This window comes from Rosa chinensis, chromosome 6 (genome assembly GCF_002994745.2).
Source record: "Rosa chinensis cultivar Old Blush chromosome 6, RchiOBHm-V2, whole genome shotgun sequence".
Classification (NCBI taxonomy): Eukaryota; Viridiplantae; Streptophyta; class Magnoliopsida; order Rosales; family Rosaceae; genus Rosa; species Rosa chinensis.
The window spans coordinates 63346670-63365177 of NC_037093.1; the positions used below are offsets into that span (position 1 = coordinate 63346670).

Here is an 18508-nt window from a genome sequence, read left to right on the forward strand (position 1 = left end):
TAGTTTAGTTTTTTTTTTTTTGTGAGAATTTAAAACAAATTTGTTTTGGAGAAGGCTCTTTGGGCTCCGAAGTTATCGGGCTACAAAGGCCATTAGTTGTAACTGGGCTAATGGGATCTTAAATCAGGCCTAGCTTTGCTTCATATTTTCTCCAGCTCCAACCCAATCCTACATGGGTCTGGTGCCTTGCCCAACCTGAGATTAAATTAACAAATCTAATCCCAAGTCCCAACCTATGAAACCAACTCATTAGTTGAAATAAATTAAACTCTTATTTTCAGAAATTCAAAGTGAAAACAACTTGGAGTCTTGGATAGAAACTGTTTAGCACATTTAAAATTGAAAGGTGTGGGAGTAGATGATCGATCAGACTTGCACGCGTCAAAGCGTAATTACAATTCACAAGCATGAAAAGAAATAAATGGGGAAGGGACCCCTTTGAGAGGGGAACTTACAAGCCACGCATCCTTTGCTTCACCTCAGCACTTTGTTTCTTTTAGGCAATATTCCTCATTAATTTCAAACTTAATTTTATAAAGCTAGGCCAATACTCCAATACTATATATAAGATTCCTATATCATGCTTGATAGAATGCACGTATTTCTTTTTCAAACAAGGTCTCTCCTGCTTTAAGCTTTAGCTATTCTAGTTATTTCTGCCGAGTTTGGTTAGGGTAGTGGGAGAAGCCTTTTCCAGTTCATGACTCCTTCCCTTAAAACAGGGGTGAATTTAGAGTCCAACTGAGACTGACATTTCGAAGAGCGAGTGAGCTATAGGGAGGTAATTGGTTACAGAGTAATGGAGAAGTTATCACCAGGGGGGCTCAGCCACCTTTACATGACGATCTTTCTGCACAACTTCGCGACGTTCATGGTGATCCCGGCCATTACCGACGTTACAATGACTGCGCTTTGTCCCGGAAGAGACGAGTGCTCTATCGCTATTTACCTCACCGGATTTCAACAAGCGGTATGTAATCTACTCGATATTTTCATCTAATTCTTTATTCCGGCTGGCCGGCATACTGCCAATTATATTCAGCAATATACTTGGGCAAAAGCTAGCTAGCTCTACCATTTATTCTTTATTTTCTCCGCCAAGCAAATGAACTGGTCACCTTTTGATTTTAACTTTCTTTTGAAAAATATGTCTGAGCTAGCTGTTCATTTTTTACGTTTTTAGGGGAATAAATCCTTGCTCATTCAACTTCCTCTGGACAGTTGTATTTCATGTACGTATCGTTTTTGCTGTTTCTTTGTTATAACCGCGGGCATTCAAGTACAAGCCAATATCGATCAATTATAATCTCTGGTAGACGTCTGAAGGTTAATTCGAATTCCAGCTAGCAACAAAACCTTGTGTCCCCCAACATCTTAAATTTTGTAAAAACTAGGAAATTTCCCTCAGATGAAAACAAGAAAAAGAGAGAAAAGGAAATTTCCATAATGCGGCCAAATAGTCAAAATTAAGGGTCCGCAATCACTGTAACTTGACAAATTAAATCATCATCACCATTCACAGTTTCACTATCCCACTTTAATTGGTGATCCGATAAAATCATGGCACAACCTTCATCCTTGCCCATCACTACTCCACAAAAGTCCTGCACCCAGATCTCATCGATCCAAACATTATCCAAGTTTATAATAGTTATTTAGAATAACTAACATTACAGAAATTACGGTTTTAATTTTATTTACGAAGTGAAGTGACTAAAAGTGGGATAATCCAGATCTGGTAGAACAAGCAAGATCCAATAATATTCCAAACAGGGTCTAAATTTGACCCTTGCTTCCAATCTTCCAAAGCCATTTCCCCTCCTGCGTCAGCGGACAGTCTAATTAAAAATAAAGGACGGCTAAAGTGCTCGATCACTTGCATGTGTCGATCATGCTACTCCAGGCGTCCATTTCTTGGTTATCATGCATAAATTCATGCGGTCTTATTAATTAACAAACGTGACAAAAGTCCCAGACGGTCCAGTACGGGACACATATATACCACACCCACCGGCACATATATGCAACATCACATTCACTTGCTCAGTTGCTCTCACTTCTTCTTGATCCACCACGACCTTCTTATGTTGTAGTTTACTAGCTACTAGCATTTCTCGCACTCTCTTATGCGGGTCACAACTCTAGCCTCTAATTAAGTTTTACCTTCAGTTAGCTAGCTTTACCTTCACATAGTGTAATATAGAACTGAATTAGGATTAAGTTCAGTAAAGAATTAGATATTCTCTAATATAACTAAAAATAAATTAACATCTTGATGCCTGCATGGTACCGTCTTAATTAACTTTGAGTTCGTGATGGACTGTTGATCTTTGCAGATCGTAGGGCTGGGAACACTGGTGATGATGCCTTTGGTAGGGAATCTCTCAGACAAATGTGGGAGAAAAGCTCTGCTCACACTTCCAATGATTTTCACTATAATCCCCTTAGGTACTTATAAGAGGTACATGTTTTTCTATTTTGTTTAACTTGTGATTTAGACCTAATCGAGAAGTGGTTACAGGAATATTAGCCTACAGCAGGACTAGGAATTTCTTCTATGCGTACTTTGTGGCCAAGACTCTCACCGCCATGGTCTGCGAAGGCAGCGTTCACTGCCTCGCCCTTGCCTATGTGGTAAGCATCATGCTCTAATCTCTCAATGTGGCCCGTGACTATTTGTGTTTCTCTAGCTCTACACCCATATGTAACTAGGCCCATTCAGTCCCACTTCCCCTCTCTGTTCCATATAGCACTCTGTTCTAAACAGTTGACACCATGTTCATATCAATTCTCAGGCGGATAATGTTCCAGAAGGACGGCGAGCCTCGACGTTTGGAATTCTATCAGGGATTAGTTCATCTGCCTTCGTCTGCGGAACCCTATTTACTCGTTTTGTATCCACTACCTCAATGTTTCAGGTATTCTCTCCTTCGCTGTTTCATTTATCCATCATCTCTGTATGTAACTATATATGCAATCGTAGGATATGAATTCGTTGATGTTATTATCATTAGGTGGCGACAACGGTGGCGGTTGTAGCAGTAATGTACATGAGGATTTTCCTACCGGATTCGATTATAGACGATAACATTTCCGCTCCATTGCTCTCAAATGAAAACCCAAAAGTTTCGAATTCGGATGAAAATTCAAATGCGGAATTGCAGTCCTCTACAGCTTTACCTTCATTACCTGATATAATCGCATTGTTGAAAACTAGGTCAGTCAATTTTCCCGCCTTCAGTAGCCAATATATAATTTTTACTTTTCCCAAATCCATGAAATTTATTTAGTTTGTCGCTCTTATTTGCAGCCCTACATTTTCCCAAGCTGCAATTGTTGCGTTTTTCAGCCACCTGGCCGATGTTGGCCTTCATGCTTCACTATTGGTGAGTGAAGAGCAACATTTAGACTTAGAGAAGTGTAACTGAACTAAATTTTGGTTTACTGTCTCACAGATGAACTCAATTTTGTTCATCTTATATTTGAGTTTGTGGATTATTCGTACAGAAACATATATTCGTAGACTGTGTTGGAATAGCACATAAGAATGCAGTGGTTGAAATCCATTGTTTGCTGTGCAGTATTATTTAAAGGCCCGGTTTCACTTCAACAAGGATCAGTTTGCTGACCTAATGGTGATTTCGGGGGTTGCAGGCACTATTTCACAGGTTTTTCTCACTGCTTTGGTTTGATTACTTTGCAGATTAACTTCCTTCATAGTTCCATTACATTTTAATTGTACTAAAAACTAGAACTTCCTGCAGTTGGTTCTCATGCCCTTACTGGCTCCTGTTTTAGGAGAGGAGAGGTTACTTTCGATAGGGCTTCTTTTTGGCTGTGCACATGTAAGCATCTGGCTGTAATTATTTAGTTCTAGACAAGCCACAAAGGTTCGATCTTGTTTGTAAGAATCTTGACATGCACAGTAATCTCTTATCTAATCACCTGCTTACTAACTGCAGATGTTTTTTTATGGCCTTGCGTGGTCCTTCTGGGTACCTACTTGCAACTTCTCTGGCAATCTCAAGTGTATCTTTATTGTGAAATTAAAATTATATGTTTTTATCTACTGCTACTAGAACTCTATTAATCTCTTAGATTGCAGCTGGTATCTGTTTTACCCAACTTTTGTTGCCCCATTATGGCTAACATTCTGAAATGTTATAGGTTCCGTATGCTGCTGCTATGTTCTCTATCTTTTTTGTGTTTGCACAGCCATGTGTAAGTTTCTCTAGTTGTGTTTCATATTTTAGCATTTACCTGGTGTTGGATTTGGACTAATTCAGTTACACATTTACAGATGCGAAGCATTGTATCTAAACAAGTTGGGCCGTCTGAGCAGGTAATTTTCTTGAGAGGAGTGCTGCAATTTGATTTATAAGCGTGATTTTTGACAGTTATATATATTGGCAGACTGCTATCAATTTTACTGATTTTGTTTAAACTGATCCTTTGCAATTGAAGTGTTATGCATAAGAATGTATTGGTATGCAGCATATAACTTACCCTTTTGTGCTCTAAGTTGTCTTTGCTATCTGTAACTCTTTATTTTCAGGGAAAGGCTCAAGGGTGCATTTCAGGCATATGCTCCTTTGCAAATGTTATATCTCCCTTTGCTTTCTCTCCTCTAACAGGTGTTTTGAATTTCCATTTTACTCTCTTGCTTAGCCAATTTTCTCCCATTTTAAACTAAGAATGTCAACTCTTTCTTTCAGCTTTGTTCCTGTCTGAAAAGGCGCCATTTAATTTTCCTGGTTTTAGTATCACATGTGTTGGATTTGCTGCGGTAAGAGCTTATACTTTACGATGCTTGCTTTTGTCTGCAACTTTTGTTATAACTATAGTCTCCTATTTCTAGGTTGCACGTTTGAGAGTGATTTGCAGGTTTTAGAGACAAAATTGTTAATGAAAAGAGACCTAGTATAGCCTGACTTACTCAAGCATCTTAAGCATCTTGTATAAATGACAAAATAACTGATATGAGACCTAGTATAGCCTGACTTACTCAAGCATCTTAAGCATCTTGTATAAATTACAAAATAACTGATTTTGTATGTAAGGTGTCATGAGCACTTTCTCCTAACTGATACTGGTTGAAAGCCTCTTCTGAGTGAGCAATTCACTTTACCTTATATGTAATTGCTTATTACTAATGCCTACTGAAGTTCAAGTTGATCTTGAAAGACCTTTTATATTAGGTCATGTATTTTGGTATAGTTTCCCTTTTGCATATGAATTGATGTTTACTTGCATCTGTTCTGTATTCTGTGGTTTTTAGCTTTCTTCTGTATGTGTGTAGATGATAGCCTTTATTCAAAGCGTGATGATAAAGGCTGCTCCTCCCATATCAAGTGAACGGGTCAGCAGCAATTGCAATTACATGGAACCCTAGTTTTCATATTCCGAGCAGAAATTTTTCTTTCTCCGGCACACCAAGAACTGTTGAGTTGTAATGGTTATCTTGTCTTAGCGTATTGCTATCTATAAATTATAAATATCAACAATTTTTGGTTGATCTTTGGGATTGGGAGGTGGCATTGTGGAGAGTGGTTTTGTTTTCACCTTCACCAGAACAAGATGCTGATAACCCAATCACATAACTATTTCATGAGAAGTTTAGAAAATGGTTTGTATAAATTGATAACATAAGATCGAACAGAATGTATTAGTATGTATTTGTTGCTTGATCTTTTGTTCTGTATATAATGTATCTTGATAATGCTAGTGAATCTAGTCAATCTACCACATCAGAATTGGCGTCGATTCATTTCCTCGTACATATATCCAGAATTGGCCTTTTTCATGCCTTTTCGATCTTTCGATTTTGTCACTTATTTACGGCCGTAAAAGACTAATAGGTATGGTTTAAGAGCCTTTTTCTGACTGGAGACTCGTCGGAAGGATGAGGCCGGTCTAAAGTTTTAGGGGCCAATAAACTGCCATCACCAATTCACCATCTATATTTCTCAAGTCAACGAATCCTCTTTCTTCAACCCAAAAAAGTCAGACAAACGATTAACAAACCTCTAGCTACTTTGTTAAATTGGGTTAGACAGCTCATCTTCCTAAATGCTATGACAGCAACTCAGAACGTTATCATGTCACATGGTTTAATTTTTAAATGAAAGAACATTGAATAAGGATTAAGCATCCACCATATTTATATTAAAGATTTCACTTTCGATTCATAAAGAGAGAAATAGGCATATGTTGAATAAACATTGTTTCGAATATCCATACTCTAACACAAATACAAATTAAGCATCTAACATGATTGAGAATGATATTCATAAGAATTATCACTTCTTTCGACTGTTAGTATAGTTACTGGTTTAGATACAATTTTGTTGAAATATTTAATTAGCGTATGAAACCCTCTGATGTCTAAACGAGTTGCTATTTATGGTTAAACTTCATTAATATAAACAAACAAGTCTAGCATTTCAAGGTACAATTTTGTTGAAATATTTAGTTAGCGTGTGAGCCGCTTTGATGTCAAATCGTCTTAATTGATTATAATCAAAAAAAAATTCTATGCAGTAAATACCAATTGCAACTCTTACATTCATAAGCCACCCGAACATGGTTTCAAATATATTGATAACGTGAAAATAAAAAATAAAAAAAGAAAGTCAAGTGCTGTGGACTGAGCATCAAATTCAAATTAGGGACGTTCCAACCATCAACCTATAAAATTGGTTAGATTGCAAGCTTCACTTTGTTTACTACCCCCCACGTGTCCCCTACTCCAATTCACAATTACTACTTGTAGAACCCTGACAGACCAGACCTCACGTTCCCACGCAGAACGCCATAACCTCCCCACGTACATAGCCCCATACCCTTGCCATATATTGCCGCTCTTCTCTTGCCGCCTTCGGTTTTCGCCGTTGGCTTCGTCGGAGAGGGAGCTCAATAAGAAATTCACCTACATCTCTCAAGGTTTCTTCTACAAAGCCAACGTCGAAACACCGACCACGTACAAAAGTTGTCGGAATACGTACCCGTTCTGGTTCTCCGGTGCATCGCCAACGTCACATTAATCCTCCCCTATCTACATTGTCGCGCTCAACCACCAAATTTAATGGCGGAAGATAACTCAGAACCATTGGTGGTGTACCTTCACGGCAACCTGGATTTGAAAATCATAGAGGCGCGATATTTGCCCAACATGGACATGCTCTCCGAGCGATTCCGGCGATTGTTCTCGGCCTGCCGCAAGCCATTCTCGAGCCCTAAACAGCACCGCAGTCACCATAAAATCATCACCAGCGACCCTTACGTCACGGTCTGCCTCGCCGGAGCTACCGTCGCCAGGACGCGCGTGATCTCCAACTCCCAGAACCCGGAATGGAAGGAGCATTTCAAGATCCCTCTCGCCCACCCCGTCTCGCAAGTCGAGTTCTACGTCAAAGACAACGACATGTTCGGCGCCGATTTAATCGGCGTCGCGTCCGTCTCGGCCCAGCGAATCCTCTCCGGCGAGACGATCAGCGATTGGTTTCCGATAATCGGGCCGCTGGGGAAGCCGCCGAAACCGGACTCGGCGGTTAGGTTGGAAATGAGATTCACGAAATGCGAGGACGATCCGTTGTATCAGTACGGAATATCCCACGAACGTTTCGGGGGAGTCGAGAATTGTTACTTTCCGGCACGGCGAGGAGGTCACGTGACGCTGTACCAGGACGCGCACGTGCCGGACTCGGTGATGGAGGACATAGAATTGGACGACGGGGTTCAGTTTGAGCATGGGAAGTGCTGGGAGGATATATGTCACGCAATCTTGGAGGCCCATCATTTGGTGTACATTGTGGGCTGGTCCATTTATCACAAGGTCAAGGTGGTCAGAGAGCCCAGTAAGCCCTTGCCCAGCGGCGGCAATTTGAATTTGGGGGAGTTGCTCAAGTATAAATCCCAGGAAGGGTTGAGAGTTTTGTTGCTGGTTTGGGATGATAAGACTTCTCACAGCAAGTTCTTCATCAACACGGTGCGTTTTAGTTTAGTTTCTGTTTGGTTACCCTTCACTTTGATTGTGATTCAGTTGAGGTTGACATTTTGTTGGTGTAAATCTGTGTGTAGACCGGAGTGATGCAAACCCATGATGAAGAAACCAGGAAGTTTTTTAAGCATTCTTCGGTGTCATGCGTGCTGTCACCGCGATATGCCAGCAGTAAGCTTAGCATTTTCAAGCAACAGGCATGCTTTATATACCATGGTTCAGTTACTGTTTCAATTATCTATTTATTTTGGTCGGAAATTATATAATGATTTCGCATGGAAACTTGTTCATACAAAGAATTGCATTTGAGTTGCTGATAATATGTTTAATTAATTTGGGTCGCATGGTACTAATGTAGGTTGTTGGGACCTTGTTTACGCATCATCAAAAGTGTGTGATTGTGGATACACAAGCGTCTGGAAACAATCGAAAGATTACTGCATTTATAGGAGGTCTGGACCTCTGTGATGGCCGCTATGATACTCCTGAACATCGGCTGTTTCGCGATGTTGACACAGTTTTCCAGGGTGATTTCCATAATCCCACATTGGCTGTGAGTATTTGTAGTTCGTAATACTACTAATTTGGCAATTGGCACCCTGCACCTTGGCTCTATGCTTTTTAATATTGAGGGTGAATTGACATTGACCATTAAATGTAAATATTCATAGGGTACAAAGGGTCCAAGACAACCCTGGCATGATCTACATTGCAAAATTGAAGGGCCGGCTGCATACGATGTGCTAACTAATTTTGAGCAGCGTTGGAAAAGAGCCACAAAATGGTCAGAGTTGGGCCAACGCTTTAAAAGAGTGTCGCGTTGGCACGACGATGCTTTGATCAAGTTGGAGCGCATCTCATGGATACTTAGTCCCGCACCAAAAAGTTCCAATGATGATCCTGCATTACGGGTTTCAGATGAAGATGATCCTCAAAACTGGCGTGTTCAGGTTAATGTTCACATATCTTGCAGTTTGCTGCATTGCATTCTGCACATGCTTTAATCTTAGTTCTATTAATCCTTTGCTACTTTGTCTAACTTGGTCAATCTTATTCTATATCGAACTTAAAATGACAGATATTCCGATCCATAGATTCTGGATCTGTGAAAGGATTTCCCAAAGATGTCTATGAAGCTGAGAATCAGGTTGGCTCACATCTTTCTTCAATTTCTAACAGCTTAACTAACAGACACATTTAGTGGTCATCTAATCAATTCCTTGGCACTATATTTTACTGCAGAATCTTTTCTGCGCCAAAAATTTGGTTATAGACAAGAGCATCCAAACAGCATATATCGAAGCAATCAGATCTGCGCAACACTTCATATACATTGAGAATCAGTATTTCCTCGGATCATCTTATGCATGGCCAACTTACAAAGAAGCAGGTGGTTATATATTCTTTTCCTATTTATGCTTTCCAATCAACTATAGCAGAAGTGTTATACAATAAATGAGCTGCTAACAATTGAGCTTGGTACATATACAGGTGCTGACAATTTAATTCCAATGGAGTTGGCATTAAAGATTGCTAGTAAGATACGAGCCAAAGAGAGATTTGCAGTTTATGTCGTGATACCAATGTGGCCAGAAGGTGTGCCCTCTTCTGCTCCTGTGCAACAAATTCTCTTCTGGCAGGTAAGCTGCACATATTGCAGCTAAGGATATAACAAACTCAGTTGCTAACATAATACATCAAAATCAGTTACCAACTAAATTTGCTTGTTCATCCTTTTCAGGGACAAACAATGCAAATGATGTATGAAATCATAGCAAAAGAGCTGAAATCCATGAATATTGCGAATGCTCATCCACAGGACTACCTAAATTTCTACTGTCTTGGTAATCGGGAAACGCTGCCTGCCACAGTGTCCTGTACAAATAACCAAGCTCCCAGAACTGGTTCTCCAAGTCACACGGTAATCATAGCATACAAAACTTCTTTCTATCACCGAAGCGATTGATGTTTTAGTTTTAGTTTATTTATATGCTGAAGGCAGAGTAGGCTTTGAATTAGTATGTATCTTTTACCTGATGCAAAATATGTGAATTAACAGCAATTGGTTTCCTAGCTAATAAAAAAAAACACCGCAATTGGTTTTCAGGTTTCCGCCTCCCAAAAATTTCAACGGTTTATGATTTATGTTCATGCCAAGGGAATGGTAGTAGATGATGAGTACGTGATAATAGGTTCTGCGAATATCAACCAACGATCCATGGCAGGATCTAGGGACACCGAGATAGCCATGGGGGCATATCAACCGCATCACACGTGGGGTAAGAAGAAGCGGCATCCTCACGGCCAGGTATCTACCATGTAGCTCCATAACCATGTTCTCGTAGTGTATATGGATTAACAGCACACCAGCCTCTAGTAATGAAGATAATCACAGATGCTCTTTGTTGATATGTTTTCAGGTATATGGATATAGAATGTCACTTTGGGCAGAACACATGGGGATGGTTGAGAATTGCTTCAAGGAGCCTCAAACAGTAGAATGTGTGAAGCGTGTGAACGACATTGGTCAGGATAATTGGAGTAGGTTCGTGGCCGATGATTTTATAGAATTGCAGGGACACCTCATCAAATACCCTGTTGAGGTTTATGCCAATGGGAAGGTAGGTGCATTGCCTGGACGAGAGAGCTTCCCTGATGTTGGCGGTAAGATCCTCGGCGCCCGCACTAACCTTCCTGATGCTTTAACAACTTAACTTTACTAAGCTCCTTGCTACTACTCCAATTTTTTCGTATCTATACATTCATGAGATTATACGCACTGTGATCCAAAAGGTTTTGAGTATTCAAAGTGTAAAGTGTTAGTAACGCAAGTGAAATTAGGGATAGCTTGTAATGTATTACATCATAATAGATTAATAGTATATATAGTCCGATATACTTCACTTTGTTCTTTGTTCAAGGATATTTTAAACAAGTAATTAAGATCACAAATCTACAACTTGAAATGAAGAAGATGAACAAAGAAACAGACAAACACAATGGCAATATATAATTCAACAATTCATCTCACAAATTCTCTCATGCATTGTCAATATACTGGCTCGGCTATTATAAGCTCTACTACCACCCATAAAAAGGAAGCTAGCATTGATCTTAGAATAAACAGAGAACTAAACAGAGCTTAGTTAACGGTAACCTTGCCGGCCATACCAGCTCCCTGGTGAGGAGAGCAGTAGAAAGAGTATGTTCCTTTTTCAGTCAAGGTGACGGAGTAGGTCTCTCCTGGGGCGTTGAGGAGATCCTCCTCGCTCATGGAGATTTTCCCGGCATCAACACCCCCGGGAATCTCGTCCTCGTCGAAGACAACGTTGTGTGGGAATCCAGCGTTGTTCTTGAAGACGATCTTGTCCCCGGGGCTGATGGAGAACTCGTTGGGGACAAAAGCCAAGGAGCCATCGCTGCCGCCGAGAAGGATCTCAATGGCCAAGGCATTGCTGGCGAGGAGTGCACTCGCGGCGGTGGCAGCGACTGCAACACCGACGTCCTTGAGTGAGGACTTGATGCTCATTCTTGGGACTGCAGCTGAGACCTTGACGGAGGTGGCGCCAAGTTTGGTTGCTCCGGCGGACTTGAGTCCGGTGAATGAGGGAATGGCAACGGCAGCAGGAGTGACGGTGGCCATTGTTGAGAGTTGTGTGTTTGTTGTGTTCTAGTTCGTCGCCTCAAGACTTTAATAGGGATCAAATTCAAAAGGAGAAGAGTGGAAAAGATTGTTTTAATAGGGTGAGAAGGTTGGTGATGTGTGGTTTGTGTTTGAGGGAATATGTGATTGGATACTGGATGAATGAATGAATGGTAGTGGTACTGGGGATGAGGTAGGACAAGGGTTATCTAGTGAGGATCGGTCTCATTGGCTGTGTGGGATGCTATCCCATGACATGGCTTGGATTTTTTGATGTGAGGCGAAGAATGTGAGAGCTTTACAAGTACGTCAAAATTAATGGAGGAGGATAAGTTTTGTGTTGTTGGAGGACTCACAAACTTATAATCTATGAACGAGTGGCTAAACTGTTTTTTGATCTCGACTTTTCGATATATTTTGGAAAAAAAATTATTTTAGAACAAGTATCATATGAAGAGAGGTGAAGCTTTTTCAAAAATTGAATATTAGTTTAGACTATGGAGCACTATGAAAAATCACATAAACACTCTTTCGCGACTAAAAATTATATCAGCTTATCTTGCACGTGCAGTAGGATGAAAATTTAGCATATCATGATGTGGTAACATTGCCTACTTAGAAACGGAGGATTGAACAAGGTTGATTGGGCTGTAGCCAATGCAACTTTCTTGTTTCTTCTGTAATATATAGCCATATAGGTTAATTAAGCATACATCCCACCATTTTTAGAATAATAGACCAGCCAGTTTTCAAAATCGTTGTGTTTTGTTTTATTCTGTTTATCAATTAAATTGGCCAATCATCAATCAATCTTAACATCTCATTGGCAAGAAAAAGAATTTTGATCGTATTTGTTTTCACTCAGTTTAGGAACATAGGTAGGTAAGTTCCAAAATAAGAACATATGATTTATTCTCTTCTCTTCGCACTAGTTAAAGAAAACACGAAATGTTTTGTTCTTCGAAAGCTTTACTAAGGGAGAGTTTAGCGCTGGTTAAATTGAAAGCCTGGTTTCGTGTTGCCTAGTGACTTCACCATTAGTGCAAATCATTGTTTTTGCTTCAAACTGTTCACGAGAATGTGACTTTGAGTTCTTGAATTACATACCACATTCCGACATGGTGCCATTGGGCCATGTGAAACCATGACTCCTCTACAGGCCCAAGTTGAGCCCTGCAAACTCCAGCACGACAGTCATGAATGCCCGCAAAGGGCCTAAAACATAATGGGAATCTGCTCAATCTGGTGTAGCATATCGCAGTGTGAATGTGTGATATATCGAGGTTAAAAGTTAAAAACACCTTTATATAACCAAAACGGATTACAAAGGCTACAGTAAAAGCACTCTATAAATTGTCATAATTCAAAGTTTCAAACAACTGTACTACTAGTAAAAAAATTCAAACAACTCACATGTCCCTATTACCCTATATAAGGTAACTCATCAATCCAATCTCAGAGCCAATCCTGAAAGACGCAGGAATAAAGTTCACCGAAATTTGAATACGAGTGGACTCAACTCGTTGCAAAAGTCAAGCTTAGGTACACAATATATTGAATGGTTGCGAGAAAGAGTAGGCTAGCTAACAGCCGACAGTTCAGTTATGAGTAGAAACATGCACATGAGACAACATCTTTCTATTAAAGAGTGGCCAACGCCCCTCCCCTCGCACATTTACTTCTTCTTCAGTCTTTACTTTCCCCGGCCAGATCCAATATATAGTACTCGAAAGATTAATCTTACCTCCATATTACAAAAGGACGTGAATGGTACTTTTAACTGCTGGTTAAACCCTGGCTATATATTATGCTTCATCCAGTTTGTCCTTTATAATATAATATGATGCATGTGACATGTGAGCTCTCAGGAGGGAGCAACCAGATTAGGCAGAGAACAACATAAGTCGATCTAGTAATAGTCATTTCTGGTTACTAGAAAACATATTCCGTTAACTACTAGTCTAGTAGTCATCATTGATCAGAATTATATATATCTGCAAGTACAACAATCAGGTTAACGGCCTGAGATGATAATTATATGCCAGATATTTATGCAGATATAAATGAAGTAAAGAACATTATGGCATTATGCACTGAAGTTGTGAGACGATACCACCTATGAATTGCACAGAAAATGTGAGTATCGATCTGTTACATTGAATATACTGCGGTAGAAACTAGAATTACAGTTGGGAGGCTGTATTTAGATCGAAATCTAAATTTCGCATAAAAAAACTTATTTTGCTCAAAATCTGGAAATTATTCTATACACCAACGGTCTAAACACTTATAAGATGATCTCAACCCTTGATATTTATAATTAATATTTTTATTAATAACCTAAGAGTGTATTTAATATAATATAATCTAACCATCCATTTATGTCGGTGCACTAAATCCTCCCTCCTCAAAATCCAGTAATGTTATCATTGAGATGGCAAAATTCAGAGCTAATTAAGATAAAATTTGAACGAGGCATAAATGTCAAACTTGAAGGTGTATCCGAGGCTAATTAGTATACTTGCATATGAGTTCTCTACAACTACAAGTATTTGCGATTATGGCCAAATCTCACAACTCCATAGTCCAAACACGAACTCATATTAACAACAAAAGACTAGGAAATAAGTTGTTCGTTTCTTTTCAGACAAAGAACCGAGGGGAAATCGGTATCCACAATTATGAGAAAATATACTTACCTATCTAGCTAGGTATCTGCAGGAAGCGCCGGGTAAAATCTTGGTCGCAAATAACGTGGACAGAAGAAAGAAAGAGCACTGAGATATTGGCACGGCTCAATCAGAAAAACAAATTAAGCCTTCTTCGATCTTAATGTTAAGATATATGTTTTTCTCCTGAGTGAACCGGGCCAACATCGCAGTAACTATTTCAAGTGCCCAACGTTTGTTAAATGCAATGAAGAAGAAGAAGAAATGAAGAGAGAAGGCCATGATGATAATGAAGAGGACGATGATATTGAGGTGTGAGGATGAGAAATGGAATGTCTTGGAGCAGTATTTAAGGATGAAACTGAAGAGCGAGAAGAGAAGATGTTGTTAATTGCACGTTGCTTCTTGCTGGGTGCATTAAAAACTTGAGCTACCAAAACCCTAAGCCAAGGACCATAGCATTCATTAGCTTGCTAGCAACCCCATACGTAATATTCTTCTCTCTCTCTCTCTCTCTCTCTCTAGTTGCAGAGACGCAGTGGCAACAGAGCTACAGGCCCTCAACAATAAATAAGGGAATCTCGCTCTGGCTGTCATGGGTGGTGGTGATCGATGAATGCTCATTATCAAAGCGCGCAGATCAGGGCATGCACAGCACTCTGAACCAAATATTTATGAGAGGGAATCTCACCACCCCCCAGAGAGAGAGAGAGAGAGCCATAGTAGTGATCGATCGATCAGCTTTATGTATCTCACTGTGTAATTGCTCAAGTGCTCAACTGCATCTTAAATACTTAGTTGGGGAATCTCAGCACCGTTTTGGTTGGTTCTATCTCTTTTGAAATTACCGCGCGACACAGTTACTACCCAGGAACGACCATAAATGCAGCTCCATCATCATTTACTTCTTCTGCCTAAAACTCTTTTCCTTTCTTTTTTTTGAAACGAAACTCTTTTCCTTTCTTTTCTGTGGGAAAATAATCCTTTTGTTTTCAACGGCTTTCTCTTCCAGGAGCCATTACTCTTATTCAGAAATCTATAGTGCTCCACATTATTGAAATTTCAATTAAAAAAAAAAAACTTTCAATTGATAATTGTTTTTTGGTGTAATTCAACGACTCTGGAGTACTGTTTCTCTGATTGTGGCTTCGTCTTTGCAGTTAGTGCAAAGACATGCAAGGTTCCTCATTGTGGACTTGTCACCTCTTCGACCAAACCAAGGTGCTTAAATATACTGGGCCAAATTCATCTTGATATAGATAAACCCAACCTAACCAATCTTGTTGAGCACATGGCCCATGTTTAAGAACGAGCCCAACTTTGTTTCTCGTTTATTGGCCTCTTTTACTGTCAACTGTAGTCGTTAATTCCTGTCTAGCAGGCACATTTTAGGTGATTAGGAGACATCTATGCGGATTGTTTTGTGAGGGGGAGGCTATAGGGTGGTTCATGACGTTTCACTATTTAAATCATTGGTGGAATGTCCACTATATAAATATGTATATATAGCTACGTAGCTAGGGATTGATGTTATATATATATCAGATCATATTTAGAGCGGAGCTCCGCTTTGAAACTACCTTGTGAAATTCGAGTTTTTAGTCACTTTTCGGTTGCATATCCACATCTCGACTGTTCAGTTTTTAGGTACTAGTGTATAGATTAGCTATGCAAATTTTCAGCCAAATTAATCATCGTTAAGGCATTGATAACTACCTTAAACCTAGTATCTGTGTGTGTGTGTGTGTATATACACACACACACGGAGGCGTTTGAGACCGGACGTCCGCAACTCATAAAAAGTGCGGACATCCCTCCTCCGGCGTCGATCAAGCGGCGATGGAGGAGCTGCTCGTGCAGGACAGAAGCAGGCCTCGATATCACTTGTAACTCCAATAGTTGTTCGCGGCCCAAATACAAATATAGATGCGCAAAACTACAAATATGGGCTTTAATAGCTTAAAGCCCATTATGCTAGAAAGAACTCTCAATCTTGCAATTCACTTTTGATTCTACCTTATTAAGTGTCATGCCACGCACGTGGACCCAAGCCACAATCATGCTCTTGGGGCTTACAAAATTGGGTGTGGTGTGGAAAGTTAGGAAGTACATGAGGCCCGTTCTTGATTTTCGATTGTCGGCGGTTTTGGACTTGGGACCAAAATCCATGCCCGACAATCTAAATCATTACATGGACATGCAAAGATGAGAGAATCCAAACTCATAAGCTTAAACACAATCATCTACCCAAAAGTCTTTCCAACAACCCAAGTTTCAATACTTTCTTTTATCCTGTCGTAGTTATCATATTCTACACCAGATTATGAGAATCATCAATCTGTCCATTCTTGCTTTGCTAAGGACCTTAACCCTATAGACCTTAAATCTCTTCCCTAAACACACACTATAGTTCCTTTCACATGGCCTTGAAACTAACATCACTGTGGTGGTCTTCATCACTGCAGTAAAGATCACATCGCTGCAGTAAAAGTACACATACAGACATAATTCCATGTTTTAAGCCTTGTTGCAAGGAGGCATGACACACAAACCTAGCCTTGTTCTTAGTGATATAGTTTTCACCTTAACACTATAATTCTACTCAAGTTCCTATAGCTTTTGACTTTCCTTTTGCCTGTAAAAGGCTTCTTTGTTCCTGTAATAAGGGGAGACCTCCAAGCCGCAAAGAACTCTCAACCTCCAAGCGACAAACCTCATAACCTCTAAACAATACATCCCACAAGCAAGCCTCAAGCAATAAGCCAAAAATTCCCAGCCTTTAATCCAAAAATCAATGTCATGCTCTAAACAACCATAACCCTATCAACCACCCCCAAAAATCCGTTCTTTCCTCACTGCAGTAGATTACACTGCAACAAACCTCTGACCGTAACAAGCATCTCATCGTCTGCAACTCATGCACTTCTAGCTCCCACGCCACATGCCTTCTTGCAAGCCTTTTCATGTAATTTTGTTCATCTATCAAAGCTATGTAGAGTTTCTACCTATATATCACTAAAAGCATGTCATCGCAGCTGGCCAACATTACTGCGAGGGAGCTTAAGGGAAGACTCTACAAAACTTTTTTAATTTTTGGACCCAGTTCCTGAACTTAGAAGGGGTAAATAGAGGAAATCAACTCAATCCTAGAGGCGGTAGTCCTAGCAGCCTCTTTACAAATCCACCCCAACAATTAATCAGCAATAGAGTGATACAATTACGCCTCGTTTGGTTCACGGAAGGGAAATCGATTCCCTTGTCTTTTCCGTGGGGAAGGGAAATTAAAGTTCATGTCAGATTTCATTTCTTGTGTTTGGTAAAGCAGGGAAAGCATCTAGGAAAGATCATTTGATTTCCCTTTCGATGTTTGATTGGTGCAGGAAAGGAAAGTAAAAATATATCAATGTTTCAATAATACATTTCTATTTTAAAATAAAAACTACCTGGAATGAATTTTCAACACTACCAAGGGTACTCAAGCAATTAATACTAGGAGATGAGATGGAAAACTCAATCTCATGAAGTTTGAGTGAAATGAGTTAATACTCAACTTTCCCTTATATGAGGAAAACATTTCCGGACTTTGTGGTTACCAAACAAAGGAAATGAATAACTTTCTTTTCCTAAGTTCTCAAATCCGTGAAACAAACGAGGCCTTAGAGCGAGTATATAACTATATACAATTATACGGCTTGATTTGAAACTCAACAAATTAAAATGCAGCGATCATTCGAACAATGCATTAATTTCACGCGTGAAAATACTAATGACACACCTTAATTTAATTCCAAAGGACCTTATGACAGATTGACAGTTAAAGTACATATACATGGGCAGGGTTAGAAGGACCCCACATATTTTCTCTCACCCGTTCATTTCCATTAACAGGATAAATCATCCATCAAATAATGTCTACCAGTTTCAGACACATGGGGTCTGCTATCTCATTCTGTATCATATGTACATGATTTTTCAAGCTATCATATATTTGGTGCACATAATCATAGGCTGGCTGGCTAGATAAGTATGTTAAATTTTGTCTCAAGAATAACACTAATTTTGTCACTATGATTACTGGGATAAATGTCTACCCGCCAGGGAAAAAGATTAACCTCTACATAATATTAAACTAAGACCCCCAAAAAAAAAATTACGCTTAATAAAAAAAAAAAAACAAACGGGATTGATTGATGATTT

General features: G+C 39.6%; 3 protein-coding genes across 3 annotated transcripts; 2 read left to right on the forward strand and 1 right to left on the reverse strand.

Moving 5' to 3' along the window:
* Positions 1–555: 555 nt before the first annotated feature.
* LOC112169084 lies at positions 556–5745 on the forward strand. Its single transcript, XM_024306031.2, has 14 exons — positions 556–970; positions 2337–2448; positions 2522–2634; positions 2796–2918; positions 3015–3217; positions 3311–3386; positions 3582–3668; positions 3765–3845; positions 3963–3995; positions 4168–4221; positions 4301–4342; positions 4556–4634; positions 4716–4786; positions 5300–5745. Exons 1-14 carry the CDS (start codon positions 800–802, stop codon positions 5390–5392), a joined length of 1338 nt encoding a protein of 445 aa, XP_024161799.1. The 5' UTR covers positions 556–799; the 3' UTR covers positions 5393–5745.
* Positions 5746–6765: 1020 nt separating this feature from the next.
* Positions 6766–10969, forward strand: LOC112173883 (phospholipase D delta). Its single transcript, XM_024311565.2, has 10 exons — positions 6766–7987; positions 8080–8196; positions 8358–8552; positions 8671–8949; positions 9078–9146; positions 9242–9389; positions 9491–9639; positions 9741–9920; positions 10107–10307; positions 10420–10969. Exons 1-10 carry the CDS (start codon positions 7085–7087, stop codon positions 10711–10713), a joined length of 2535 nt encoding a protein of 844 aa, XP_024167333.1. The 5' UTR covers positions 6766–7084; the 3' UTR covers positions 10714–10969.
* Positions 10970–10979: 10 nt separating this feature from the next.
* LOC112173884 (plastocyanin) lies at positions 10980–11767 on the reverse strand. The gene has a single exon (XM_024311566.2). It carries the CDS (start codon positions 11640–11642, stop codon positions 11142–11144), a length of 501 nt encoding a protein of 166 aa, XP_024167334.1. The 5' UTR covers positions 11643–11767; the 3' UTR covers positions 10980–11141.
* Positions 11768–18508: the final 6741 nt, after the last annotated feature.

Excerpts from the sequence above, each read along its gene's own strand:
- LOC112169084 (XM_024306031.2), top strand. The coding sequence starts at position 800 with ATGGAGAAGTTATCACCAGGGGGGCTCAGCCACCTTTACATGACGATC. Across the intron at positions 2,449-2,521 it reads TTTCACTATAATCCCCTTAG|GAATATTAGCCTACAGCAGG; the intron begins GTACTTATAAGA and ends AAGTGGTTACAG. Across the intron at positions 2,635-2,795 it reads GCCTCGCCCTTGCCTATGTG|GCGGATAATGTTCCAGAAGG; the intron begins GTAAGCATCATG and ends ATCAATTCTCAG.
- LOC112173884 (XM_024311566.2), bottom strand. The coding sequence starts at position 11,642 with ATGGCCACCGTCACTCCTGCTGCCGTTGCCATTCCCTCATTCACCGGA.
- LOC112173883 (XM_024311565.2), top strand. The coding sequence starts at position 7,085 with ATGGCGGAAGATAACTCAGAACCATTGGTGGTGTACCTTCACGGCAAC. Across the intron at positions 9,147-9,241 it reads TCTATGAAGCTGAGAATCAG|AATCTTTTCTGCGCCAAAAA; the intron begins GTTGGCTCACAT and ends ATTTTACTGCAG. Across the intron at positions 9,390-9,490 it reads GCCAACTTACAAAGAAGCAG|GTGCTGACAATTTAATTCCA; the intron begins GTGGTTATATAT and ends GTACATATACAG.